This window comes from Cydia amplana, chromosome 8 (assembly GCF_948474715.1).
Source record: "Cydia amplana chromosome 8, ilCydAmpl1.1, whole genome shotgun sequence".
NCBI classification, from domain to species: Eukaryota; Metazoa; Arthropoda; class Insecta; order Lepidoptera; family Tortricidae; genus Cydia; species Cydia amplana.
In genome coordinates, this window is record NC_086076.1 from 8,422,496 (window position 1) to 8,448,897 (window position 26,402).

General features: G+C 36.2%; 1 protein-coding gene across 4 annotated transcripts in view; it reads left to right on the forward strand.

The window, feature by feature from the left end:
* Nucleotides 1-26,402, forward strand: part of LOC134650198 (four and a half LIM domains protein 2-like) — a 219,234-nt gene that overhangs the window by 144,494 nt on the left and 48,338 nt on the right. For 3 of the 4 annotated variants that reach the window (XM_063505130.1, XM_063505129.1, XM_063505128.1), the window contains 4 exons: nt 7,799-7,946; nt 8,543-8,759; nt 8,833-8,936; nt 9,301-9,444. In XM_063505130.1, coding sequence (XP_063361200.1) covers nt 7,799-7,946; nt 8,543-8,759; nt 8,833-8,936; nt 9,301-9,444 — 613 coding nt within the window. Of the gene's footprint in view, nt 1-7,798; nt 7,947-8,542; nt 8,760-8,832; nt 8,937-9,300; nt 9,445-16,100; nt 16,237-26,402 lie in introns of those variants that run through there. The other variant, XM_063505132.1, reaches the window with a different exon arrangement.

A 26,402-nucleotide genomic window follows, 5' to 3' on the forward strand; every position in this document is an offset into this window, starting at 1 on the left:
CGAATTTCAGAGCAATTGTGGTCAATGAAGTATCAATAGATTCATTAGTATGGCCTGTTTAAGATATGGGTTATATTTTTACCGACTTCACGAAGTAATCCATAGTCGGGTCAAAGATTAAATAAACTTTTTAGTCTTTACTTTACCCATATATATGCCAGCATATCTAAATACTGTTGACGGGAGTGAGTAGGTACCTACGATCACCACAAAGCACTCCTAACGTATTCATTTAAATGAAAATGTAAGGTTAGGAATCTGTCAAATGAAGGTAACTCGACCCCTGTAGTCACCTAAATATAGAACACATTTGTCTCTGGTCTGGGTTAAGGCCACTCTATCGTATTGGAAGTATTATACTGACGTCGACCACATATTGCCAGTCGTAACGTAATGGTATATATTTACAGAATATACTCGTAGAGTTCGATTGAGACTTGTTACGGCGGATCTGTGGCTATACATATAGAGTTATAGACTTACCCAAGCAAAATTCCACAAACTTACGTTAAAATTATGTACACACTTATTAGTAGGACTTAATCATCCTCATGAGTAACTGTAGACTTGTACAATTACTAATTGCTATGTGGAACTAGGTTACAGCCATCGGACTTTTGCCACAGAATAAATAATAGTGCTTTTTTTAAATAATTTTGCTAAATTCCTGGCTCAGCTAAAAAATGCGGATTCGAGTATTGCAGCATTTACAGCACATTTATATTCATTTTGTTAACATCTTAATCCCGAAATAAACATTCTGTCATACGTAATACCTGTCCGCATGTTTATTTTCACATTTAAAAAAGGTTGCAATAAAAAAGACAATCAAACTGGTAATGAAATAAACCACTTGTGGCCGATGTAAAAACAAATACAGAGTTGAGGTAGGAAGTGATAGCGCGCATGGCCGTTTTATCTGCTGGCACTCGTAAAACTAAAAGGGTCAAATGTTACGAATGGAATTGATGTTTTCGTGTTGCACCGTGTCCTAAAATACGAAGCTACAATACTCATCAGATATATCGGAGTGGAAAAGGTGTCCACACATATTTGATAAAGCCTCTATTATCAAGACCCTATTTTTGAGCATCTTGGCCGCTCCATATCTGATGGCTACTGTAGGTAGTCAGCAATACTATTCACTTAGCAACTTTGCATACAAACTTCTATGCAAGGGGGTACCTTTTCTCTGCAGCTGGCTGTACCTTCCCTTCTTATATTTTGGATTGATTTTATGATTGACTGAAATTCTCTTATATTAGAAAAAAAATATAAAAGCAAGACGAAGCTTTTTGTACCTGTGCAAGTCATGCTACATCAGATAGTTTGAAGCATACATTTCAAGATTGATGATTAAACATTTCCGTTCATGATTAAACAGCCGATTCTTAGCAAATAAATAAGTAGCAAACAAAATTAGCAAAACGAAAGAGTTACGAGATCACGTGATCGTCGGCGTCTTTTTGTCCGTTTGTAGCACGCTTTTATTAGTTACTAGCGACCCGCCCCGGCTTCGTACGGGTTAACAAATTAGGTATACATAAACCTTCCTCTTGAATCACTCTATTAAAAACCGCATCAAAATCCGTTGCGTAGTTTTAAAGACCTAGCAAACATACAGACAGACAGCGATAAGCGACTTTGTTTTATACTATGTAGTGATAAGTACTTATCTGGTAAGTAGGTACTATTACTGTTATAGGTATTAAGTAGTCCCAGACGAAATAACATGCCGTATTGCAAATCACTTACACAGAACACAATCATATCTTGCGGGCATCTTCTACTGCCTTTGTCCCTCACTTAGCATTTCAATATGATCACAATACGGATACTACGTTGTGTTAAAAGGTCCTATGTACATATCCATCTCAAATGTAGGTATCTAAAAGACGGACGGACTTGTGACTTTCTGAAAGTGCCTTGTCGATTGTATGTAACACAGACAAGACATCCTCCAGACTGAGCATAGTAGGGTCGTTCTCGCATTTCGTGCAAATCGGTGTTTTCGGAAATTTACCAAAAATGTGGTGGCGTTTTCAAATATCTGTTAATGCAAGGTTGTAACATAGGGCCTAAAGTATATGTCTCTCCAATGAACAATTCTAAAAAGATATGTATTTTCTTTATATGTACAATTAACACCCAATTTTTTCATTCATCTCTACATGTAACGCGTGAAGATATAACTTTGACCTACATTTTAACCTTAAGATACTACAAATAGAAAATTCGTTGTTTGTTCAATAAATGACTTATTTAGTTATGTTTTAAATCGTATAATATTAGAAGCTAGAAATAAATAATAAAAACTATACAGCCTTATAAGTGTATGGTTCAAGTAATTTCTTCATTACCGACGCGAGAAATAGATTAGCTATATTTTGCTATATAGCGAGGGTATATAGCGCCTACCGCCGATGCAACACATTGTTCGTCAGTCAGTTGGCCGCGTGATCTCGTAGCGGACGCCCGTGTGCCGCTGTTAGCGAAAATATATACGATCTCTCGGGTCGGGAAGGAGTGTGGTTCTCGTTAGTCTTCATCGCCATCGCGTGATTTATACAGTAAGTAGCAAGTGTACATTATTATAATTATACGTAATGAAGTGTTTTAGTGTCCCCTTTCAGATGGTTTATTCTGCAAAATTAAGGTCTGATGCCAACTGATGTAGGCGACAAAAACTTCCAAAACTTCATTCATATCGGTTTCATTCACTTCTTTTCCTTCTAATTTTACTGGGAAAGGTAATGAATGACTTAAGAAGGTAATGATAATATATTCGAGGCAGTGCATTTAATGGAAAGAGGCTTAGTTATTATAAATATTACGTTGTTATAAACATTTAAAACTGTATATGATAATAGGGGAGCCCAACCGGGGAGCCTTTGTAGTCTAAGATGGTCGACCTTCACCGATATGTCTGACGGATGAAACTTACATATTATGAAAGAAAATATATTCCTGAACATAAATAAATAGGGTTGCTTAAAGAAATATGGTCAAAACTATGTTTAATTATTTTTTGAAAAAAAAAAAATTATTCTTCAAATTTCACCGATCTGTCTGACAAACGAAATAAGTTCCAATGGAAAGTATACAACTTGTACAATATAAATCAACTAGGTTGCCTATCTTTTTCCGGTCACTATTATGTGGTTATAGGGTTGCTTGCGAAAATCCGGTCACAAATAAGGTTTGCCAGGCTTTTAAATAAAATAAGAAGGGAAGACTTTTAGCGATAACTCATAAACGGCTTAACTTATCAAGTTCGCTTTAATTTTGTTTGAATGAGTTTATTAAGCACTATTTTTATGATTTTTTTCCATATTTTTTGGATCGATTTTTCAAAAGTTAGAAGGAATAACCGTTTTTTATTCTTTCTAAATTATTATTTCCGAATTGATTGACTTTATCAAAAAATGTTGTTTGCAAACTCCTATTTATTTTTAAAGACCTATCCGACGACACCCCACACTATAGGGTTAAAACGATAAAAAAAAATTACATAGGTACAGAACGCGAATGATTTAAATATATTTTGTCTATGCTAATTTTTGAAAATTTGAAAACTATGTTTTATGTGATATGGTGCGCAGATGATCAAACCGACTTAACAAACACTTGGGGTTAACAATCTCGACTTATAATGATGATAAGTAAATGGTGAATGTACCATCTAGCTTGAACATTATAAGTTGAGATTGTCAACTCCAAGTGTATGTCAAGTCGGTTTGATCATCTCCGCAGTGCTTAAGACACATGTTTTTAATATTGTTGATTTTAATTGGTGTTAATTTTCTTGAAATACAGTTTTTTATATAAATAATAAATAAATAAATAAATAAATATTGGGGGACATCTTACACAGATCAACCTAGCCCCAAACTAAGCAAAGCTTGTACTATGGGTGCTAGGCGACGATATACATACGTATATAGATAAATACATATTTATATACATAGAATATGTTCGATTTCATAAGTTTGTTTCATTACCGTCCACTGATAAAATTACCATCTCGGCCGAATTCATTACCAGCGCGTAGTTCATTACCAGTAGCCTTATTAAATGAAAAGTAATAACGTTACAAATGTGCCTTTAGCAGAAAAATGTTAATAAATGAATCCACAAATTGACGAAACTCAAAAGTTTACCATTTAAAACAAAAATTACAAATCGAGAGAATCTCACCGATTTGCACGAAATGAGAGAATGACCCAGTAGCGCTACCCCCTCTGCCACAAATATACGGTAGTTTTACTCCATTTTCGAGTCAAAGTGTCTTTGTGTGACGTCCGTGTCTTTGAACGGACCAATCACGGCACGGGACTCGCTCACCTCGTCCTCCGCACCCCAGTATTTTTGGCAGCATCGGTTTCATGAAATAATTACTCTAAACTCCGTCTAGAGGATTCCTAGTCTATGGTATGTTAATAAGACGTGGATCATTACATCCTCGACATTGATTTGGATCCGACAAGGGGCATGAAGGCTGGACGTCATATGACTTTTGATTATGGATATGCTATATTTGGATTTGCACAAGTATTAAATGATTCAATCTTCTGTATAAAGATCACAGTTTCAGAAGTTTGGAAAAGTTAACTGTTTTCGATAGATTTGGTTACGGAGTTCGTAAATAAATACCTTTCTAAAAACTCAGTAGGTACCTACCCAATCGACCATAGCATCACTTAAAACATAATTATTATCCGACTAAAGAATTAAAACGAAAATGATTGCACATTTTCAGGAAGTAATGCCTCAAATATGAATGAGCGATTACTATAAACTCACAATAAATTATCAATTGCCTGTTTATAAGTAATGATTAATGAATGATTCAGCTTGATATCGTACGCATTACTCATCCTTTACACTTTGAAATAGGTATATCATTCATTTTAAGGTTGCAGTTTGCAGTCAGCTTTTCTGCCAAGAATCATTCAAACAGCTGACGTATGATGGTCGCGGTTATCATATGTCGTAGCTTTATCAATTCAGCTTAAACTATATAATATATAATGTCTGTATCTCACTTGCGTGGTATTAAAAAGTTATATTTTGTTCTATCATGTCATTCACGTCTCACCGCAAATATGGTTGAACCTTTTATCGTTTATTTTGTCGTGCATCAAGATCACATTTACATAGGTACCAAGTTTTTAGATCGTCATGGCTACGACGACGCGCGATTAGAGACCAAAAACCCGCGACCATCATAATTTTCAACAAAACCGTCACATATCAGTAACATAAGGAAGTAAGGCAAAGAAACGCAACATAGATCTCTCTGCCTGCAGATAGAGATGGAACTAATGACAAATAACGTACCTAACATAAATATTTAAACACTCACTTCAGCTTTGTCTCTATTCTTTTTAGAAATAATAATAGTTATGACAGATTTCGTGTTGTTTTTTCAAATGTGTTTAATTACGAGTACGTTTAACACACAGATTAAATTACCTCTTTTTTTCTAATAGGGGTTAAAAAATAAGCCCGTCAAATATCTTTAGGTATTTTCCTGAATAAGACATGTCAGGTAGTCATTATTGTGTCGATATTATAATTATCTAAACTTTTACGGAAACAAACGAGACATTATTAAATTATATTAATGTTATGACGGATTAGCAACGGACGTGATTGATCTCACATGTACCCTGTACTGTCTGTACCCTCACGAGATCATTGTCTTGTTAGGGATAAGACGCTTTGTCACGACGGGATATTTATAGATCACCAACGCACTTGGCGAATAAACGCGCGGTTAAAATAAAACATTAGGAAACGCCTGTCAAGGTACGGTACTAAAAGTGCCTTTTGAATCTATGCCATTTTATGTCATACGTAAATAATACCAACCAAAATATACAACCTTGGCTTACTTTTGACGTGCTCCCGATTCCCAATGATGGTGTTAGCCGTCTTTATTTGTTCAAGCAAACATTTAATCAAAACATTATCTTTCTTTCTAAACCTTTTCTCTATTGTTTCCTTACCCTTTCGCTATTGCACGGGGTTCTTCAAAAAGCAAGTATTCAGTGTTCTGAAAGGTCTGAATGTCGGTAACACAAAAGTCACTCCTTTGATGTTGCTGATGTTCATAGGCGACGACTGCGTGTCATCCGACGGCTCGATTACTAAGTAAGTTAGATAAAAAAATCAATTTTTGTAAAATTAAGCGTTTTTAGTGGTCAAAAAATGCGGCGTTTTTATAATACATGGAGCTGTTTAAGCATGCAAATCGCAATAAGTACACACACAATGTAGTCGTGTTCCGTTATGCCGACTAAGTATTTTGCATTACCTATACCCGATCTTTGTTTTAAAAACAAAAACACTGTTTTGTATCGTGTACGTATTGGTTAACGGTAAACAAACTAACTGTACTTCAAAAGACATAACTACATACATATTTTACATTACATGTTACTTACTTATTTTCTTATTGTTCGAGCGCAATAACAAAAAATAAAATTCGATTACTTTTATGTACACCAAATAATTTCTGGTTTTCTTTGCTAATAGGGTAAGTACATATGTAGCAGTGTTGGCCGAAAGTTAATGCAAATTGAAAATGCTGGCCATTAACCATTATAAATTGAATCGTAAACTATAATCGTCCGATACGGTTTAAGGTTCAATTTATAATGGTTAATGGCCAACATTTTCAATTCGCATTAACTTTCGGCCAACACTGATATGTAGGTACTTATAAATATTTACCATCAATATGACAAAACAAATAATGATTTGTGTTGTAGATTTACTCGTAGAATTTAAAAAAATGTGCAACACAGAACGAAACAGACGATAAGTACTAATAGGTACAGTCACCTGCCATAGTATGTTACTCAACAATCTTATTTGTAGAGCCATAAGCGCGTGTCACATATTTTTGCGGCCTTCGAAGAGTAACATACCTACATATATTATTGCAGGTCACTGTATAACAATATATTTTCTTGACTATTATTGTAGTACACACATTTGTAGCTGGTGACATTAGCGGTGTGCAATGTTAACGGCTGTAGTAAAACTCAAGTGTATTGTTAATGATGTCGAACAGAGCTGTTTAGCATAATAGTTCTCTTTGTGAAATTTATTCGTGCATACTTGTATTACTGGCATAATGTTGTAAGCATCAGTAAGCTTGAGTTAATGCTTTAAAAGCACTAGAAAATAGGTTTAGAAATACTTTACGCTGTTACCGAGAAAGCTGTTTAGGGTAAGACTTAAGTGAATTCTGTTTTTAAGATAAAAGGTGCCTAGAAGTATGATTGAGCGCATAAAACCATCCATTTTGCAAAAGGGGGTTTGTATTGACCTTGAATTTCAAAAAAACATCCGTTTCGTTCTAGCATAGTTTGTAATATTTATTTATACGATGCAATACAATACAATTAGTCTATATGGCACACCTCACATACTCGTAGATTACAATAAATATCTACATACGTATGACTTTACTGCTAGGCAGTCTCATTATTTTTATTATGTAGGTAGGTTAGGTACCTATTATTCCGGAGGTCATATGAGGAGTGTCTTTTCAAAAGGGTTTATTTTTTTCTTAGCGGTACTTCTAGAGAGAACCTTGCTCCAGAAAACTTAAGATCCAATTTAGAAATAGATTCCCAGAAAAAATAAACCCTTTTGAAAAGACACTCCTCATATGAGATGACATTTGTTAAAAACAAGAAGAGTTCTTATCTTATCAAAAAGAGGTGTAGGTAATAATAATAAATCAAAGACACAACAAATTAAAATTTCGTCTCCATCTTTCCAGAAAAACCTGCAAGTCATGCGGCTGCGATCGCCTGCAGCACTCCGTGTACCACGAGGAGCTGGACTCCGTGCGAGACCGGCTCGGGCTGCGAGACCGGCCGCAGATAGGCCTCGGGCTGGACTCGCCGCCTGGACTCACTCACAAGCAGGTACGTGCAGCTTGCAGGCGAGGGGCACTCCGTGCGAGACCGGCTCGGGCTGTGAGACCGGCCGCAGATAGGCCTCGGGCTGGACTCGCCGCCTGGACTCACTCACAAGCAGGTACGTGCGGTTTGCAGACGAGAAATTTTCCATACGCGACCAAAACGGTCTGTGGGAATAGCCGCAGATGTCTGTCAGGCTGGTCTCGCCACCAGAACTCACACACAAACAGGTACATCTAGTGCAGGCGAGGAGAAGAACTCCGTGTGCGACCTACCCTGTAAACATGGCCCTAGACAGAGACCAAATATCGAGAAACCGTTACTGCTGAGTGACGTTTCATCAGTCCTCCAATTGTGGTTGGTGCAACCGGCCCTAAATCGCATTGATTCAACGTAAACTTTGTAACAGGTGTCGTTAAATAAGGTGATCGAACTTAACATGATATGACACTTACATGTTCATTATTGTAATTAAGGAAAACAATGAGCGATATTTCATAAACAGTGTAGGTAGTTGCACTAGGAAGGAAAACTGTTTGATAACTGCTCTGAATTATAGTACTTACAGCAAATACCTCTCTTATCAAAGCGTTTGCTTCCAGACGGAACTGTACTGGGCTTCGTTGGCGGAACGTGCGCCGAGCAACGTAGGCGGCGCCACTGGGGCGGCAGCGTGGCGCGCCTGGCGAACTAGAGCGCTGGCCACACAGCTGCCGAAGCAAGACTTATCTCTCTCACACTGCCGACATATCGATGAGGTCCACCGCAAGCAGTTTGAAGACTTCGTCGCTGCTAGGAATGAAATAGCTCTAGATATAGGTATGTTTACTAACAAAAGTTTAGCTATAACGCCATCTGTCGGTGAGTAGTCAAACTAGAGTTTTGTTTACAGGTGTTGCTGGTCAGCATCTTAGCGCGCCGGTGGGATGTTTAGGTTGCGATAAGCCTATTCGGAGCGGAAGTATCTCTATCTGCGCACCGCGGTTAGGCCAAGAGGTACGAGTAAATTTGTACTAACCTTTTTTTTTTCATTTATTAAATCCAAAACAAAATTACAGTGTAATTATTGCACTTATCTGCCAAACTGCATGTAAGTTTGTTGGCAGAAAAACGAAGTATACTAGTGTATCGTATACTGGTGTTATAAAACTTATAATTATTAATACAGCAGTCTTTTTTTTATGTATCTTATTCTTAACTTACATACGAGTGGGGTCTTAAAATCTACATGCTATCATTAATGCAAACAGAAGTACATAAATGAGAGAGCTGTGTAAATTTGTAATAGTTCTGCTACTCGCCGCTAGATGGCGCTAATATTAAATTAAATTTTATATGTGTTTGATGACTTGTTTTCCAGGCGTTGTTCCACCCAGCCTGCTTCTCCTGCTCGGAATGCGACGAGCTGCTGGTGGAGCTGGCGTACTGCGCGCTGGACGGCCGGCTGTTCTGCGTCAGGCATTACGCCGAGCGGCTGAAACCGAGGTGCCATGCTTGCGATGAGGTTAGTAGTATGTTACCTATAAATAAGATTTTCTAGTCATTAACTAGCTTTTATTGGACCTCTCGCATACTCCTATTTTATTTTATTTTAATTATTAGGCACACAAAACAGATAAAATTTGTTACATGAAATAATTATTTTCAGTACAGGTTTTGGTTGGGAATGCTATCCAAAGCATGTATGCACATCATAAAAACATATTGGAGCGAAAACTACAACTATGCTATGGCTACAGCTAACTAACTTAATTACACAGTAAAGTAATTTTTGACACAAAACATAATAATTCACATTAAGAAAAGAGTGAAAATAAAGCAAAGAACTTTAGTATTCACACACACACACATTAAAGGCAATAGAAAATTAAAAAGTGATTAACGAGACGTGTATGTATGTATATCTACAGGTTTGTAAATTATCTGCCTGCCTTTAAATATTACAAAAAGTCGATATCGAAAGCCGATAGTAAACAGCATAAACAGGTAAGGTTCGGTTCGGCTCCGTTTGGCCGTCGACGGCCGACGCGTCGGCGTCTTTTTCGCTCTTATTGCGTGGACATAAAGTTTCATTTCTATTGGCATTGCCGATTCCGCGTCGATAAGTTTGGGGAGACCCTAAACGTGTACAGCCTCGATCAGATATATCAAAGCGGCCAAGATTATTATTTTTTGAATGAAAATAAAAAGAGAATTCTAAACCTAACCTTGGGTTTTTCTAATGCTAGCATGCATTAGATGTACCCATGTATTAACATACCTATTTCCAACAACTAACATAAACAAATTTGAAACGACAGTTGAATTATGATACAAATTAATCAAACTTTAGAGAATCTGCGCCAAATGTGTTTAATCAATAACGACAATAAAATAATCAATCTGAAAAATAGAACGTATATGGACGACAGTCAAAGTTCTTAGGAAGTGTGCTAATATATAAATGCCAAGGGGCCAAAAATAGCGCACTCGTTATTAATTAAATTATTTAAGTACAGTGGAACCTCGAGAACTCGAACCTCGATAAGGCGAAATCCTCGTTAAATAAAATGTCATTCCCTTCCCTTCAAAGTTTCAGCTCCATACCTCGAAATATCTCATTAAGACGAAGTAACCAACGATTCCCTTCACGACATTTCAATACAAATTTGACCTCTATAACTAGAAAAATGAAATTTGACCTCTATAACCGAAAAAATTGTTTTATCACCTTTATATCTCGAAGTTATTTACTAACAAACCTCTTATAACTCGAAACAATAATAGCAGTACTTTACGCGTTTGTATAATTACCTCTCTAATAAGAATTTTTCATGCGATTTACCTCTACCCGAAACCTCTTTAAGGCGAACAAAAAGTTATAAGAACCTCCCTAAGTCGATGCCCTCTATAAGACGAAACCTCGTTAACGCGGAGTTTTTGGCGTTTCCCTTGAGATTCGTGTTATCGAGGTTCCACTGTATATAAATATAAGATGTCAAAATTGTCAAAGATATTATATGAATTTTAAAAACGACACTTTGTAATAAAGGCAGGGTATATTGAGCTGGACAGAATGGACAGGTATAAGTACCCACGAGTCAGTCTGGTCTGGAGTTCAATATTGCATTTCAATTTGACATGTCGATATTAGATTAGATTCACATTGGATGAGACGTACTTGCATCCGCTAGGGCTAAACCGGGTGTGTTAGAGCGCAACAAACTCATAGCCAGACTGCATTGGAATAAGACTAATCAAGCAGAATGTGGGCCCTGTATGGGAAGTGTGCTGGCAAATGTCAGGTGGCCAGGAATAGCGCGCCCGTCTCGTTTTGTTTGGAATACCTTTAATTTGGACAGACTCGTGTTGCGTAAGAAATTCGCGAGGTTGTTCACGACCATAAATAAGTGAGGTCTGTGGCCTATTTTATAAAGCTACAAGTTACAATTTACAAGCGGAAGTCTCTTTCTAACCCTATGTGTTAGAACGAGACTTCCGCTTGTAAATTGTAACTTGTAGCTTTATAAAATAGGCCACTGGTGATGCAGTTTAGGTAATCAACTTATGACGTTATTCGTAAACTGCTGTCAAATCTAACAAATATAACTTTTTTTATAATACTGTGCTCTAATTTTCGATTTATAAGTTATAAGCGTAGCATAAATATATTTTATGTATATTGAAGGTAGGTACTTTATAAAACGTAAAGAAACGCGCCTTGATCATTATTGTAAATTAATGGATCTTTTAGACTAGGCCTTTGCTACACTCAGGCGGGTCTCATTAGAAGACACATGTCTCTAACAAAATTCCAAAGAACTCAAGTTTCATATTACTTACCTATTTATTAGTACTTATAGTGCAAAATGCGTTGAATAATCAACTAAGCTAAAACAGACATACAAGCTAAGACAGACCACATAGAAAAAATAAATATATATAATACAGCTATAACACTTTAGTCTCAAAGTATAATTAACCCACAAATCTAGTCCATATTTCAGCCTAGTTATATTTCGAGTGCAACCACAAATATTGTTCTAAATATAATCCAACTTTTCAATAAGTCGGCCTGACTATGCCAAGCAATATTAACTGGCTCGGATGCTGGGCTGCCGCGATATTGTAACGATACTGAAACGAAAGCAATGACTGTTAAAGTCCATCCTTAGAAATTTCGTATTTAAACAGTTACAAGTTCAGAATGCATGGTTTTAGTTAAAATATTTACTTGTTCAAATTAAACGCTAAACGCTCTAGGTAGAGCTAAAGCCCTGACCGTACTTTTCAAAATAGCTGGGAGAAAATGGAATAACATATGTGACGTTATCTATGAAAAGGACCTTATTGTCGATGGCGGTTACGCCATTATTAACGATGCTCCGATATAAATACAATGCCGCGCGACGCTGTGCGGCGTAAGCGCCATCGACAATAAGGTCCGTTTTCATAGATAATGCCCCATATGTATAAGGTACATAAACATCCTAGTGGTTCAACATGATACATGCCCGATAGATGACACATTTAACTATTTCATATATGTAATGGGACAGTGTCGAGTACTCGGACCTTACCTTACTGCCTGAGTTAGAATTTTTTTACATGTCCGAATGAGTTCACATACAGATGAAGTGCATAATTATTTTCCATCGTATTTTCACGGAAACGTACGAACGTGTCTTGCTATTTCAGTCAGTGTCGATACAAAAAGTACTAAGGTTGACTGAAGTAGCATGACAAATACGAACGATTGCGAGAAAATACGATGGAAAACAGTTATGCACTACATCTGTACCTATACAGGATGCTTCCTGTAGCAGGAGCAACAAATTAAACTGTAGGCTGTAGGTACTCCTCAAACTGACACATTTGTTCAGCAACTTTTGAAAATAACTCATGTTTTGATTTTTATTACACTTTTAAGTTTATTCTAAGACGCAATGTATTGCAAATTTTGTTATGTTTAAAGCGTGACAAGCAACGTCAAACACACTGATGTCAGCGTACATTGAAGGCAATATTTATTTAGTATGAAAAAGAGGAAGTCTAAAGGATTCATAATTTTTAAAAGTTGCTGAATAAATGTTGGTCAGTTTCAGGAGTATAGCCTACAGTTTAATTTATTGTTCCTGTTACAGGAAACACCCTGTATATGAAATTTTAAGTAATATTTAACAACCTACAGTCTTCATGGCAATATAGGTCAGTCAGCAGCAGAATCATTGACGCAGCATAACAATCAGAATAATCGCTTGCAAGATTTCAACTGACAATATGAATTACGAGGCGCAACTGCGCTCGTTCATTCATGCAAAGTGCATTACCGTTGGCGTATATAAATATTTCCTGACTGGCATCTACGCATCAACTAGATAATAATTAAACTTGTGAGGTAGGGCAGGGTGTAATACACTTATTTTAATCTAATACCTATATACGTGAATGCATACTCCGAAGTTTTCGTTGTTTACCGTATTAGACAGCGTATGAAATAAATAGATTAGGTATACAGTTTACGACAAAATTTCGAGGAAAGGGAATGCACCCCACTTGCTCGCCACGCTCTCACAAGTTGCTGAGTTGAGTGGGCAAAGTGCACAAATGCACATCCTCCCGCCTTAAACTAGCATCATACTAAAGTCGACTGTCGAAGTCACGATCTTACGATAGCTCCGTCTTTATCGCTCTTACTTTAATTGCAGCGATAGATTGGTATATAAACGTAAGGCGTCGGGTTCACCTAGGCAATTGCCATAGGCAAATACTCTTGTCTTGTTCCTAAAATCCCTCTCGACTTAAGACTACGAGACTGCATCCTAGGCATGCATACATTATTATTAACTGAGACATCGTAACTGGTCTAGGCCACCAATTATTGTCCGTTAATTTTAACGTTTATTTTGACAGTTAATTACATGTAGTTCAATTTGTATTGGTGTCTGTGTAATTTACTTTAACACGCTCTATTTATCTATGAATCTTTCTGAACATCTATGCCCTAGATGTGACCTATAGTACTTAATGTATTTAAGTTTCCAGTTTTTTTTATAATCGTACCTTAGTAGGTAGACATTTACGGTATTATACTTCTAAAGACTTTGTTGTAGGTATGTGCTTATTATATGCAATGCGCGGCGGTTGAAAGCAGTATATAGTATATGCTATCGAACATATTTGTATGTTGTACTGAAGTAATAACCAAAATCTCATATGCAAACAGCTTCCTTAACGTATGACCACAGCTTAAATGACTTACAAATGTTATTTTTAACCCCAAACTCCCACAGGTAGGTACGTAGCAACAGCAGCTCTAAATTTTCAATCGCTTGTTACTAAATGAATAATACACTTCGGTATGTGTTTAGGTACTGGTTACGGAGCAAAAATAAACGGTTAAACAGTAACACCTCTTAGCAGTTGTGATAGACGCTTCGGCTTATTTGAACGTATTTTGCACGATTTTTGGAGCAACTTTTGAAATATCTTTGTGCGGGGACGCGGTGTGGGGTGTTTCATCGTAGAGGTGAGTAGATTTTGTCACAAGAAAATTGTAATGTATCAACCGTCTATTTTAAACTTTAATTCAATATTTTTTCTTCTTCAATCTTCTTTTTAAATAAAAACAACTAGGTATAGCCTGACATACCAATTAAGTCAGAAGAAAAAGTCGGCAAATTTACTGAGAAATTGTATTGCCAGACTATACCCCATTACACACCTGTGAAATTAATGCGAAAATTAACATGTTTACGTAATAGCATAAATTAAGTTTTCTTTAATTATTGCCATAGAATCCGTCTTATTAAGTTACCTCTGCACTGCACCGAGTTTGACAGTACAAAGTGTGGAAATGGCATATTTTAATAGAAATTTTACATTTATCATGATATTACCACACTTTGTCATTGCAAATGCCATGCAGACTTAGTTTGGACCGACTCTACCTACTCCACCCGTGTTATTCTTTCATCGGCTAATGCAGCAATACCCAAAGCTAAGTGTGCCAAATTCTATGCATTTAAGACATGATGCGTTGAACATAAACATCTTTATCCCTGCAGGCGGGTAATACCTAATTAACATTTCATGTGAAGAGCTCATGACCCATATTTCTAAAACCAGCAGTTGGTAAACTTTAATTTGGTATTTTCGGTAGGTAGGTAAGTACATTTGTATTGTGTCGCAGAACGTAAGGGCCTATACCTAATGACTGCAAGTCCTTGGTTACCTATACTCGTACGGTAGCTTAGAATGTATAATTCAGCACGACACAAACACTAGCTGCCTTAGCAATAGTATAATACGACCCTAGTTTCATGGGCGTTAGAGCGTTTGACAGTTTGACTACTGTTACAAATGCTTTAGACATGTCTAGAGTTGCACTGCTTTATCGACTTTTTCTATAATACCCGTATCTTGTCCGTGTAAAAGTCATTACAATGTTTTATGTAATTGTCACACCCAGCGGTTGAATAAAAAAAAAACATTTCTTAGTGAAGCCCCACAAAATTTTAAGAATATATCTTTCGAATTTCAGGTACATATGCCTAAATAACGGTACTGTATAACATATACATATTCATATGATCATTTTGTGCTAACCTTTAAAAAAAATGTTAAAAAGCTTTACTCCTTCGATTAAAACTTTTTCTAAGATAATTTATTGAGAAGGTAACAATTTAACCACACATTGAAAAAAAAATCTGAGGAAGGTATATATGTATGACACATCAACCGATATGTCTAACGTTACTATATTTAATTAATCTGTCCTACTAGCCACAGCTTAAATTAAACTTTAATATGTCTACGCCCTAAAGACTGACATAAGCAAACTTTTCTCACTTTTACTATAGATACCGCGTGTGGCGTAATGCTAATCTAATTCGCGCTCCAGTTAATTGAATGCTAATTTGCACTTAGGAAACCAATGATATCCACAGTTGTTTCATTTTTTAGAAGGTAAATTATATTTTCTATAGAAAAAACTCACGCCATGACAGTTCTTAGAATGCGTTCATCGATCTCCCAAATAGCGATCGATCGCTTTGAAGTCGTGTCGTGTTAGTTTGTTTATAGCTACTTCGATGTAATAAATATAATTGACGCACGCACACGACACGAACACCAGTGGCGAGGCGACGCCTACTTCAATCCTCTTTCGACAGTTACCGTGGTCGTGTCTTCCAGGATTAAAAAAGCAGGAATTATTAATTAAAAAGTGAACGCGTCCATAATATGGAGTTCTGTATTTGAATTCGCGCGCGAGCGGCTGTGGGTTTTGTGTGCGTTCGGAAATTTGACACATTGAGTAAGTTTTTTCTTTTAATTGTCGTCCTAGTTCTTTTTTAATTTTTCCAAAAAAAATCTAAACTGTCATCTTATTTGTTTTTGAAAATAACCTTCATGTATGCCAAATGATTAACAGGAACCTAATTTTATTAATTTTATCTAGTACACAGTACAGTATTTTTGCCTAAATATTGCACAAGGCAGAAGTAAGTACTTAACTGAATCATACAACAACAGTAGGTACTCACATCCATATCCGAACTTGGTAACAGACACGCGACTTCCATTTAAAAAAGTTGACCCGTGCTGAAAGTTTTAACGCATAAGTAATCATAGTGATACCGAGATATTGACACTATTGACAATCTTAAACGGTACAACTGGACATACGAGTACACTTGAGTACAGTCCAGTGTTGCCAGGGCTCTGGAGTCATAAGTTACGTTTCGTTTCCCTAAAAGTCACGTTTTTGCTGCTTAAGTCACATTTTTATAGTATGGGTTGGTAAATCGATTTTAATAGAAGAAATTCCGAAAATAATATATTACACAAAAATTCTACTAACCTTATATGATTTTATGTGATCGATTTCATGAATTGTAAGTTCCTTTTTTTATTTCTTGATTTTTTTTTCGTTTTCAACACGAAAAAAAAATTACCATAATAAGTTATTATAAAGTCTGTCAAATAACTATGTCAGTGGAAGAGGGCGCGAAATTAAATTCTCTTTGGGATGATAGACCCTTCGCGCCTAAATTTTTTAAATTTGACGCTTTTTTCTACTTAATGAAATGGCTTGACAGACTATAGTTTAGGCCTGTCCAGACGAGGAAAATTTTTCGACGGTCTGATTGAATTGTCCGATTGGGTCGGGACGTGCGGACGCAAACGACAATTTGGCTCGCCGATTATGACCGATAGTACCGATATAATGGAGTACGGACGCAAGAATACCAATTTGTGACGCTAGTTTTCGCGGTTAGGGGCATTTTTTAATTAACAGCGGTCAAATATCACCATAAAATTTAAATTGATAAAACTGGCCAAATTGGTGTTTGCGTCCGCGCGTCCTAGTTTGATCGGATAGTTTGGTCGGATTGGCGGGGGATGATCTTCGTCTGGACACGCCTTAATCTACCAAACTTAACCCAGTCACATGAGTCGACAAACTACTAACAAGATACAATTAACAGTCAGTCAGTGCGAGAGAAATTTTTTAAAGTTTACTCTGTTTAAGCCCCCTCCAGACTATGTGCGTGAATCGTGGTGTGAAAGCGCGAACGCGAGTGTGGTGTCGATTTCCCTGTCTGCGAATCTTTAATCAAAAGAAAATAAAAAAGTATATGCGTAAATAATTTACCCCCGGCTAAAATTAATGGTTTTAGAGCGCTCAAAAATCTCACAATAACTGATGTAGTACAATGAGTAGTATAGATACAGACTAAAAGAAATGAATCATTACTAATGATTCATTACACAAAAAAAAACTCTTATCAAACTATATAACACCAACACCGTCACGTCAAGGTAACAAAACTCATTTTGCCATGACTATGATAAGACCTACTTAGTAATAAACATGATTGTTGATGTATCGTCAAGGGTCAGTGCAAAGTGTCAAATTTAAAGGGCTTAGTAAGCTTGGTTGGAAGCATTCCTAAATAATACGAATTGCAAAACTAAACTTGTCCAAAAATCGACTATCTTCAAAAGTCACAAAAATTGCCCCAAAATCATAAGTCACGCACATGTCACACGAGAAGGCGAAAAGTCACGAAAAATGTGACTTTTGTGACCATCTGGCAACACTGGTACAGTCAGCAATTCAGCATCAAAAGTAGCGGATCAGACTACGCGTCAAAAGTATCTGCCAGTCTGAAATAGCTTAAGAAGGAAGTACCTACCTATAGCACGTGATCGTCCATACAAAAATGGAAAACGTTTATACGTTAAATATTTTCCACTAGGTTTCTAGGTATTCCTTTTTTCTAAATTTGCAATACAAAAAAAGTATTTTTTTTAAAGAATATATATGCCTAGAATATATTATGCTGAAGCGATCGTCATCAAAATGAAAGTGATACCTATGTTAAGATTTAGTTAGTGGAAACCGTTTTCTCCCGAAATGGAAATTGTATGGAAAGAGTAGGTACCTTTTGTCAGTAGCTAATGCCCTCTTAACAAGCAGATATAAATATGACTGTAGAATACTCGTAATTAGACTGTAGAAAATATCTTTGAACGAGAACTGGGAACCGATTTTCGAATTTCGGGCGCTCGATTTCGTCACTCGAAAATCGGTGGAAAACGGTGAAATTCTAATTTTTGAATTCGAGCGATAGAAATTGGGAATCTAGTAGTATGACCACTCGTTTTCAATTCTATTAGTAGAATTTTAATGCCTAATAGTGGAGATATTATTGAACGAAATACACGAAATCAGGCGGTCGAAATTAAAAAATCGGCCCCCTGTAGAGATTTATCTTTATTTGGGAAAGTACATAAGAGGGTAGCAGATCAGCTAATTTTGATGCTGACAGTACATGTTCGATTAGAAACTAAATAACTATATCTGGGAGACCGAGCTTTGCTCGGAAAACATATAAAAATCTAAAATGCGCGTTTTCTCAGAGATAAGACCTCGCTAGATCGATTTATCGCCCCCGAAATCCCCCATATAGCAAATTTCATCGAGCCGCCATTAGAGCCGTTTCCGAGATCCCCGAAATATATATACATAAATAAATATACATATAAATAAATAACCAAGAATTGCTCATTTAAAGGTACCTATTAGATTTTAGCAATTAATGTGAGAGGTGAGAATTAGTCATTAGACTAATACAATACATACGTTGTGTCTTAACTTAGGTACCTACGTATTATTATGTTGACAAGGATGATTTTTAGGTTGAGAAAATACCTATTGTCATTAAAGTACCGCCTAAAGCCTTAATTTCGCTAAATATGATGGGTTAAATGGCGCATCTATGCTAAGCTCTTTAAAATAGTAGGTAGTATGTTAAGTTACAAAACATCAAAAAATGTTTTCAAATAACATAACTCATAGCTTATTTTACTTGACTACAATTTTACCAAACAAGAAATAAAATTTTTAATATAGGATTTTTGAGTTTTGACAGAATTGAATACAGGTACATTTATATAAATGTTCTTATATATGACACTGTTAATCGTAAGATTGTGAACCCGTTAGTTTATAATCTAACGTAATACATTATTACTGCTTGCATCCTACCTAGCTGCTCGGCTTATGCAGTAGGTTGATTTTGTTGTAGTTCCGCTACTGAACACTAGATGGCGCTGTGCTCTATTAACACGTTTGACTATGTTTCTGTACGTACCTATGTCCCTAGATAAGTTTCGCAATAGACAAATATGATTCAAAGAGGTGGCCTATCACATATAATTTTAAAAACTAATATTCGCTAGGTGCACGACTGGTGCTGCCCTCATTTTGGCAGACTTTCTACGTTAAAGCTTATGGAGTAAAATTAGTTCAAGCGGCTGCCGCTAGTACTAATGGCGGCCATTCCATAAGATTACCTGTGTTTGTGACGATCAGCGCCACTTCCCCCTCCACCGACTTCGCACCTTGCCAATATGTCCATAGACAATGTTTGGCTGGAAAATATTTACTTTCTTTTCAAATGTGCTTATAAAAAAATTTAAGCACACAAATGGGGCGATATCACTAGCTGCCAACAATACAAGTCGATTGTAGCCCCACACGCCGATGTTATCGAGACAGTTGTTTCAGCTGGTGCCGGTAGTTGCCAGCAAGTTGACGGACATACATATCGACTGTCAACATTAACAGACAGTTTGACAGAGCAGTGGCAAGTGATCGTAGGACTGTTTGACTGCTGATACGTACCTAAATGTTCCGAATGTATCCATGAGGAATTTTCAAAAATGTACTTAGGGTAAGTTGTTGATCAATGAAACACCAAAAGTTCAAACCTTCCTATCTCTGATGTTTTTAAAGTTATGACTGTTATGAGTGTAATATTGCGTATGAAGATAAACAATTTAGTTGGCTATCGTATGGCATTCTCGGATTCTATTTATTTTTAACAGTTTCTGTATTATAATCCTTTTTTCAAAAAATGAGTTTTGTTTCATTGTGTACTTATGCATGTTCTCAATGAAACACTGTAGTGAAATAATTAAATTACAATTATCACATTGTCCCATTCTAATAAAGTTGCAAATCGCCTAAATATTCATGCTACTCCCCATAGCAACAACAACATCTACAAAAACATTTTTTTTTTCTAAACGTCAAGAATGACGTCGTTCCGAAAAAAGAGGCACGTAAATGAGTGATGTAACGAGCGTAAGGATTAAAATGGCTGCATTAGAATCACTAGCCAATATGAAGACGAATGGTCTTATGCCACAAGTCTACACTGTTTACGCACTACCAATAAAAATTTGACTCAAAATAACCTGAACTGTTTAGAATTTGCACTAGATTATTCTAATACAAGGTCAGCGTGTATATAAACATTGAACTATATTTCTGTCGTCGTAGTCGGTGTAGGCCGAGCGTAAAACGTTTTCATTCATTCGAAATGTAGCGTAAAAAATTGGCAGTCTCTAGTAAATTCCTAATACTTACCTATTTTGAGAAAACAAATAAAAGCTATAAAAAGTTTTCATAACAGCCTATCCTACCACGTACTTGTATTTTTAGTCAGAGGCTTATAATTATCTATATATATAAATGCAAGTGTCCTGACTGACTTAAAATTATACGTAAGTATCAAGGAAGTAAGTTTTCTGGAACAATTTCGCATCATACATAACGTGAATTAAGCTTCTAGTCTAGTCTTTTACCTACGGGGTATTTTTGAGCGTCTCAATACGAGCATCGTTTTGTGGAGGGCGCCGGAATGATTCTATTTTACTGACGTGTATTTCGATTGATAAATATTTAATAATATCTATTTAATAGCATTCATTTTGAATCGATTTGTGTTGATTTTGTATTAGCTTTATATTAGCACGAGAAGTAACAACTTTGGCCCCTTGGAAAACCATAATTATTAGTTTTGATCAAAATAATGTTTTTTTTTAAAGATTTTAAAGATTTTTTTAAGCGTTATACACATTTTTACGAAATACCTTTACACGCCAATAAACCGAAATTTACACTAATTACACTAGTGTTTTATCCATTCCCTATTCCCAAATCGACAACAGTCGTCACTCGTATACTTACTGTGGAACGGCTACACTGCTAGTAAATTGTTTATTTCCGAAATTTTCCGTATTTTCTTACTACATACTGTCTCGTGTTATAGGGAAATACCCTGCGCGATGGGTCCGTCCTGCGCGCAGCGGTCCTTGCGCACGGCCCGCGTGACGTCACGCGGTGTCGGGTTGCGCACGCTTTCACTCGCATTGACCTTGATTTTAGGTTATTTACGGACAGGGATAGCGGACTGAAGAATTCCGGATGGACGCAAGGAAACCGACAAATAAGTCGCACGCGTAAATCGCTTTTGGAGCGATGTTTAGTTCTATTTATATACTCGATTGTGTTACTGCACGTAGGTTTATCGAAAGCAAATTTGAATTTGCAAATCAAGCTTGTGCACGCAAATATTTTGGCAAGGTTTCGTAAGCGATAGACATCTACGTCTGAACCAAAATTTAGGACTTATAGTAATGACTAATTAACTAAAAACTTAAGCAACTGTTTGACTTAAAAAGGTATAACGTAGGTAACTACTAACTAGTGATCAACATGCTAATGCACTGTGACTGTGACGAGCACTCGCATTGTACAATTTATTTGAACCCTAAAATATTGGCCAAGGAAAAATATGTAATTTGAATTTATTATAACTTACAATGATTCCAATCTGAAATGTTTGTCTAATTTGTCAAAAAATATTTAGGTAATTGGATGAAAAATAAAAACTTGAACCTTGACCCATTTGAGCTTGTAAAGGTTACGCGCAAATAGTTAATTTAATAAACTTGAACAAATACCTAGCACGTCTACCCTCGCGAGTCGACTCGCGTTGTGAGATAAATATAATAAATCCCCCCTCTATCTCTCTCTCTATCTGTTGTGTGCGAAAGAGACGGACGATGCTATTCATTTGAGTGGCGATTTGTCAGACACGATAGCTGCACAGGTGTAAAATAACGCTAAAATATATTCCTCCGCGGTTTAAATGGATTTGCTCCGAATGTAAACAAGTTGAGATAAACCTTGGCCTTAAGCGAGACTGCTGAAGGTTGGTACGTCTCGGTGTTCGGTAATATTTATTTACACAACATTGACATATTCAAGGGAGACTGATGTACCTAACTCTTTTATATACATTTAAAATGTGATGCTCTCCGTTTGCTATAGAAGTCAAGAGCGCAAGAAGAGTTATTTATCATCAACGTACTTAAATCATTAAAGTCATGCACCTACTTATATAATTTCTGATGATGCCGTATATGAATTAGGTTGGCATAAGCATCGGTAGGTACCTACGGTGATTTTGCAATGGACATGATCCTTTTGATCCTGAAGTATGTACGTAATAGGTAAATTATTAGAGTCAGACTAATCGTTTCGTGATTTTTGTGCTGTTAATTGTGCTTGTTGTCTTAATTAAATCTTTGATATCTTAGGTTGTTAGGGTACTATCCAATTTAACTCTTAGTAGTATCGTTCAAGTAATAACGCCAAATGATAAAACTTCCTATTACTACACATTTAATAAACTCAAAAAGTACTAAACGGATTTTCCTACCGGATTTCCGTACCTATAAATAAAGTTATTCTTGAAGTGAAGTTTTAGGTGTATAGGTAAGTAATTTGTTAAGGTTTTATGAGTACCACATTCAAATTTAAATGCTGTGTGAGAGCAAGAGTGGAGTTACCTACTGACCTTAGATTTTTTTTATTAGAATTAAAATAGAAAATGAGAACCGCCCTGTAGTTACACTAGTTACCAAGTCCACTGATTTATGTATGTAAACCGTGTATACTGGAATGCTTTCCACACGACCCGCTGACGTACCTGTGACGTCACACTTCTGCAATTAGAACCGCGAAAAATAGTATTGATAGCGTTTTGAATCGGAACTGATTCATTTCGCCTTGTGTACGTGTCTGAGTTTAGAAATGTGACATACTAGATTGATGTAATACTTATATGTGCACGTAAAATACTACATTTTATACAAAAAGAGAAGGAAAACTCAAAACATACCAAGTTCGGTGCCAGCCGTTATTCACCTGTAGGTAACCGACCCGAATTGTCATTCCAGCGGTTTTAAATAGTGAGATCGTGAGGGACCCACAGATCTTAGGCAACCCACATGTGTCATCACTTCCGTCCTAAACGTTGAATCCCTAGTATCCCTACGTACCAGTATACCTACAAGCAGCCTTAGATAAAGCAACGATATTGCATCAAAATTTAGTTTAGTATTTCTGGATTAGCTGGACAAATTGAAGATCAATTTCATAATCAATCATAATTAGTTATGTATTACAGAGCTAATTATCGTCGCCGATCGGGTCAATTAAATATTTGGTCAATGGAATGCTTTTTTCAGAAAATAAACAATCTTCCTTTAACAGCAATGAAACCAGCTAACCAGCAAGCGATATCGCATTACGCCATCTGTCATCTATTTTCCCAGTTTGAATATCATTTAATATTTTCCTTGCCAAATATATTTTTCATTTATTACTTCTTACACAAAAATACACCTTCAAAATAATTCTTAACCTACACACACTAACATTTTATCGTCATATCATTATTGTCACTTTTGCTCATTGATCTCATGTAATAAAACAATTTGGCGCTATGTCAAAAGAGGATATTTACATGTATTTTTAAAGAAACCTTGCTCATGATCACATCACTTATGTAAACAGTCCGTACTCTCTTAACCAAGATGTCAGTGACTCACAATACGTAATAAAAATGTAATGTTTTTATATAGGTACATTGTCATTTGTTTTTAAATTCTGGAAAACTACTAAAATCGCTTCATCAGCAGGCAATACCTACGTAGCTTTTTTGCAGCTATTTAATCCCATAAAGCAATGCGTTTTCAAATGAGTGAAGATGGATTGATAATTATGTCATATACAGTGTGTAAATCCAATACGATACCGACTGGCAGCATCGTACTCTAGATCACATCAAAAAAGAGGCGGTGCCTGTATATTCTGTGCAAACCACATTCAAACCCAAAAACTGAGCTTCTTAGATGAATTTTCCGAAGACTATGTTTTTGAGTGTTGTGGTGTAGAGATAATCTCGATAAAATGTATCGTTATTTGTGTTTACAGAACGCCATCAACGAACGCAACTAATTTGCTACAGAAACTAGAAAGTCTAATAAGCAAGCTAAAACGTAAAACAAAATATAAGATAGTAATCGCTGGGGACTTCAATATCGATATACTTAAAGCCACAGAAAATTCGAATGAGCTTACAAGAGTTGCTTCAAATAATAATTTTATATTACATATAGATAACCCCACGCGTAGAGAAGCATGCCTCGACCAAATAATGTCAAATATCCCTGAATCTGAAAGTGAAATTCTCAAATTGGGTTTGTCCGACCACGAAACTGCACAAAGTTTAATGTTTCCAATTAGTAACATAGATAAACCAGTTCTTTGGTATTACCATTTTAAGAGAGATTATAGTCCAGAAAACGTAAAAAAATTCTGTGACTGTATCGCTAGCTTATCTTGGTCTGAAGTTTATACTGAAAATAACGTGGCAGTGGCGTTTAAAGACTTTCATGATACATTTACTCTTTTTTATAATTTGTGTTTTCCCTTCTTAAAAATAAAAACTACAAATAAGCCTAAATCTTGTGATTGGTTCACAATAGGTATCAAAAAGTCTGTCCAGACCAAGCGACAGTTGCGTTTTACTTATTACAAAAAACCAAGGGGTCACGCTAGTTGTTTAGACGCAAAACATAAGTTTAATAATTATTCAAAAATTCTTAGACGTTGCATACACAAAGCTCAAAGATGTGCAAACGCAAAATATGTTTCCCGATCGAAAAACATATGTAGAGCGACTTGGGATATAATAAAAAACGCTACTAAAACGCAATCACGTGATGCTTACATTGAAAAAATAGTCATTAACATCCCACAGATATTGCGAACGCTTTTAACGACTTTTACATAAATTTAACTAATTCAAACCTGGGTAACACTCCTACTTCTGCCAACTTAAGACTAGTAAAAGCAAATAACGCAAATATATTTTTGGTCCCAACTGATAAAAACGAGATTACTAAAATAATTAATGGGCTCAAACCTACAAACTCAGCTGGGTATGATGAAATCCAGACCAAGGTATTAAAAATATGTAAAGAGGAAATCGCTGAAGTACTTGGTTACTTAGTAAATATGTCTTTTGCCAGTGGAGTCTTTCCTATAACCCTAAAGAGAGCCTTAATCAAGCCGTTATTTAAGAAAGGTAGCAAGGAAAGTGTAGAAAACTTTAGACCTATCGCACTTATTCCAGTTTTCGCAAAGATATTCGAGAAGGTATTTCATGAACGCATAACTTCATTTTTAAACAAGTTTAATTTAATCAAAGCCGAACAATTTGGTTTCCAGAAAGGGAAATCGACCTCTTTAGCGGCGTACACTTTAACAAATAATATATTGAGTTACATGAACCAGAGTTTGCCAGTAACTGCTGTCTTTTTTGATTGATTTTGTCTGTCACAAGACCTTGCTAGCCAAATGTGAACTCTACGGTATACGTGGAGTCGTTAATGATTGGCTCAGAGATTACTTGCATGCCAGGACTCAGTTTGTGGAGGTATTACAAATTAATTCGAACAAAACAGTAACTACTTATCAATCGTCGACTAAACTTAACAATGTGGGAGTGCCTCAAGGGAGTATTTTAGGTCCATTACTGTTCCTACTGTATATTAACGATTTACCAAATGTAACGACGTTCAAATGTACTCTTTTCGCAGATGACCTGTCCGTCGTAATCCCTTGTCGTGACCCTAATACATATAACAAGAATATTAATGACACAATACAAAACATTGTAACCTGGTTAAACGAGAATAATTTAAATGTCAATTTCCAAAAGACAACATTCATCCAATTTGTAAACAGAAATGCTGTCAAACAACCTCTCA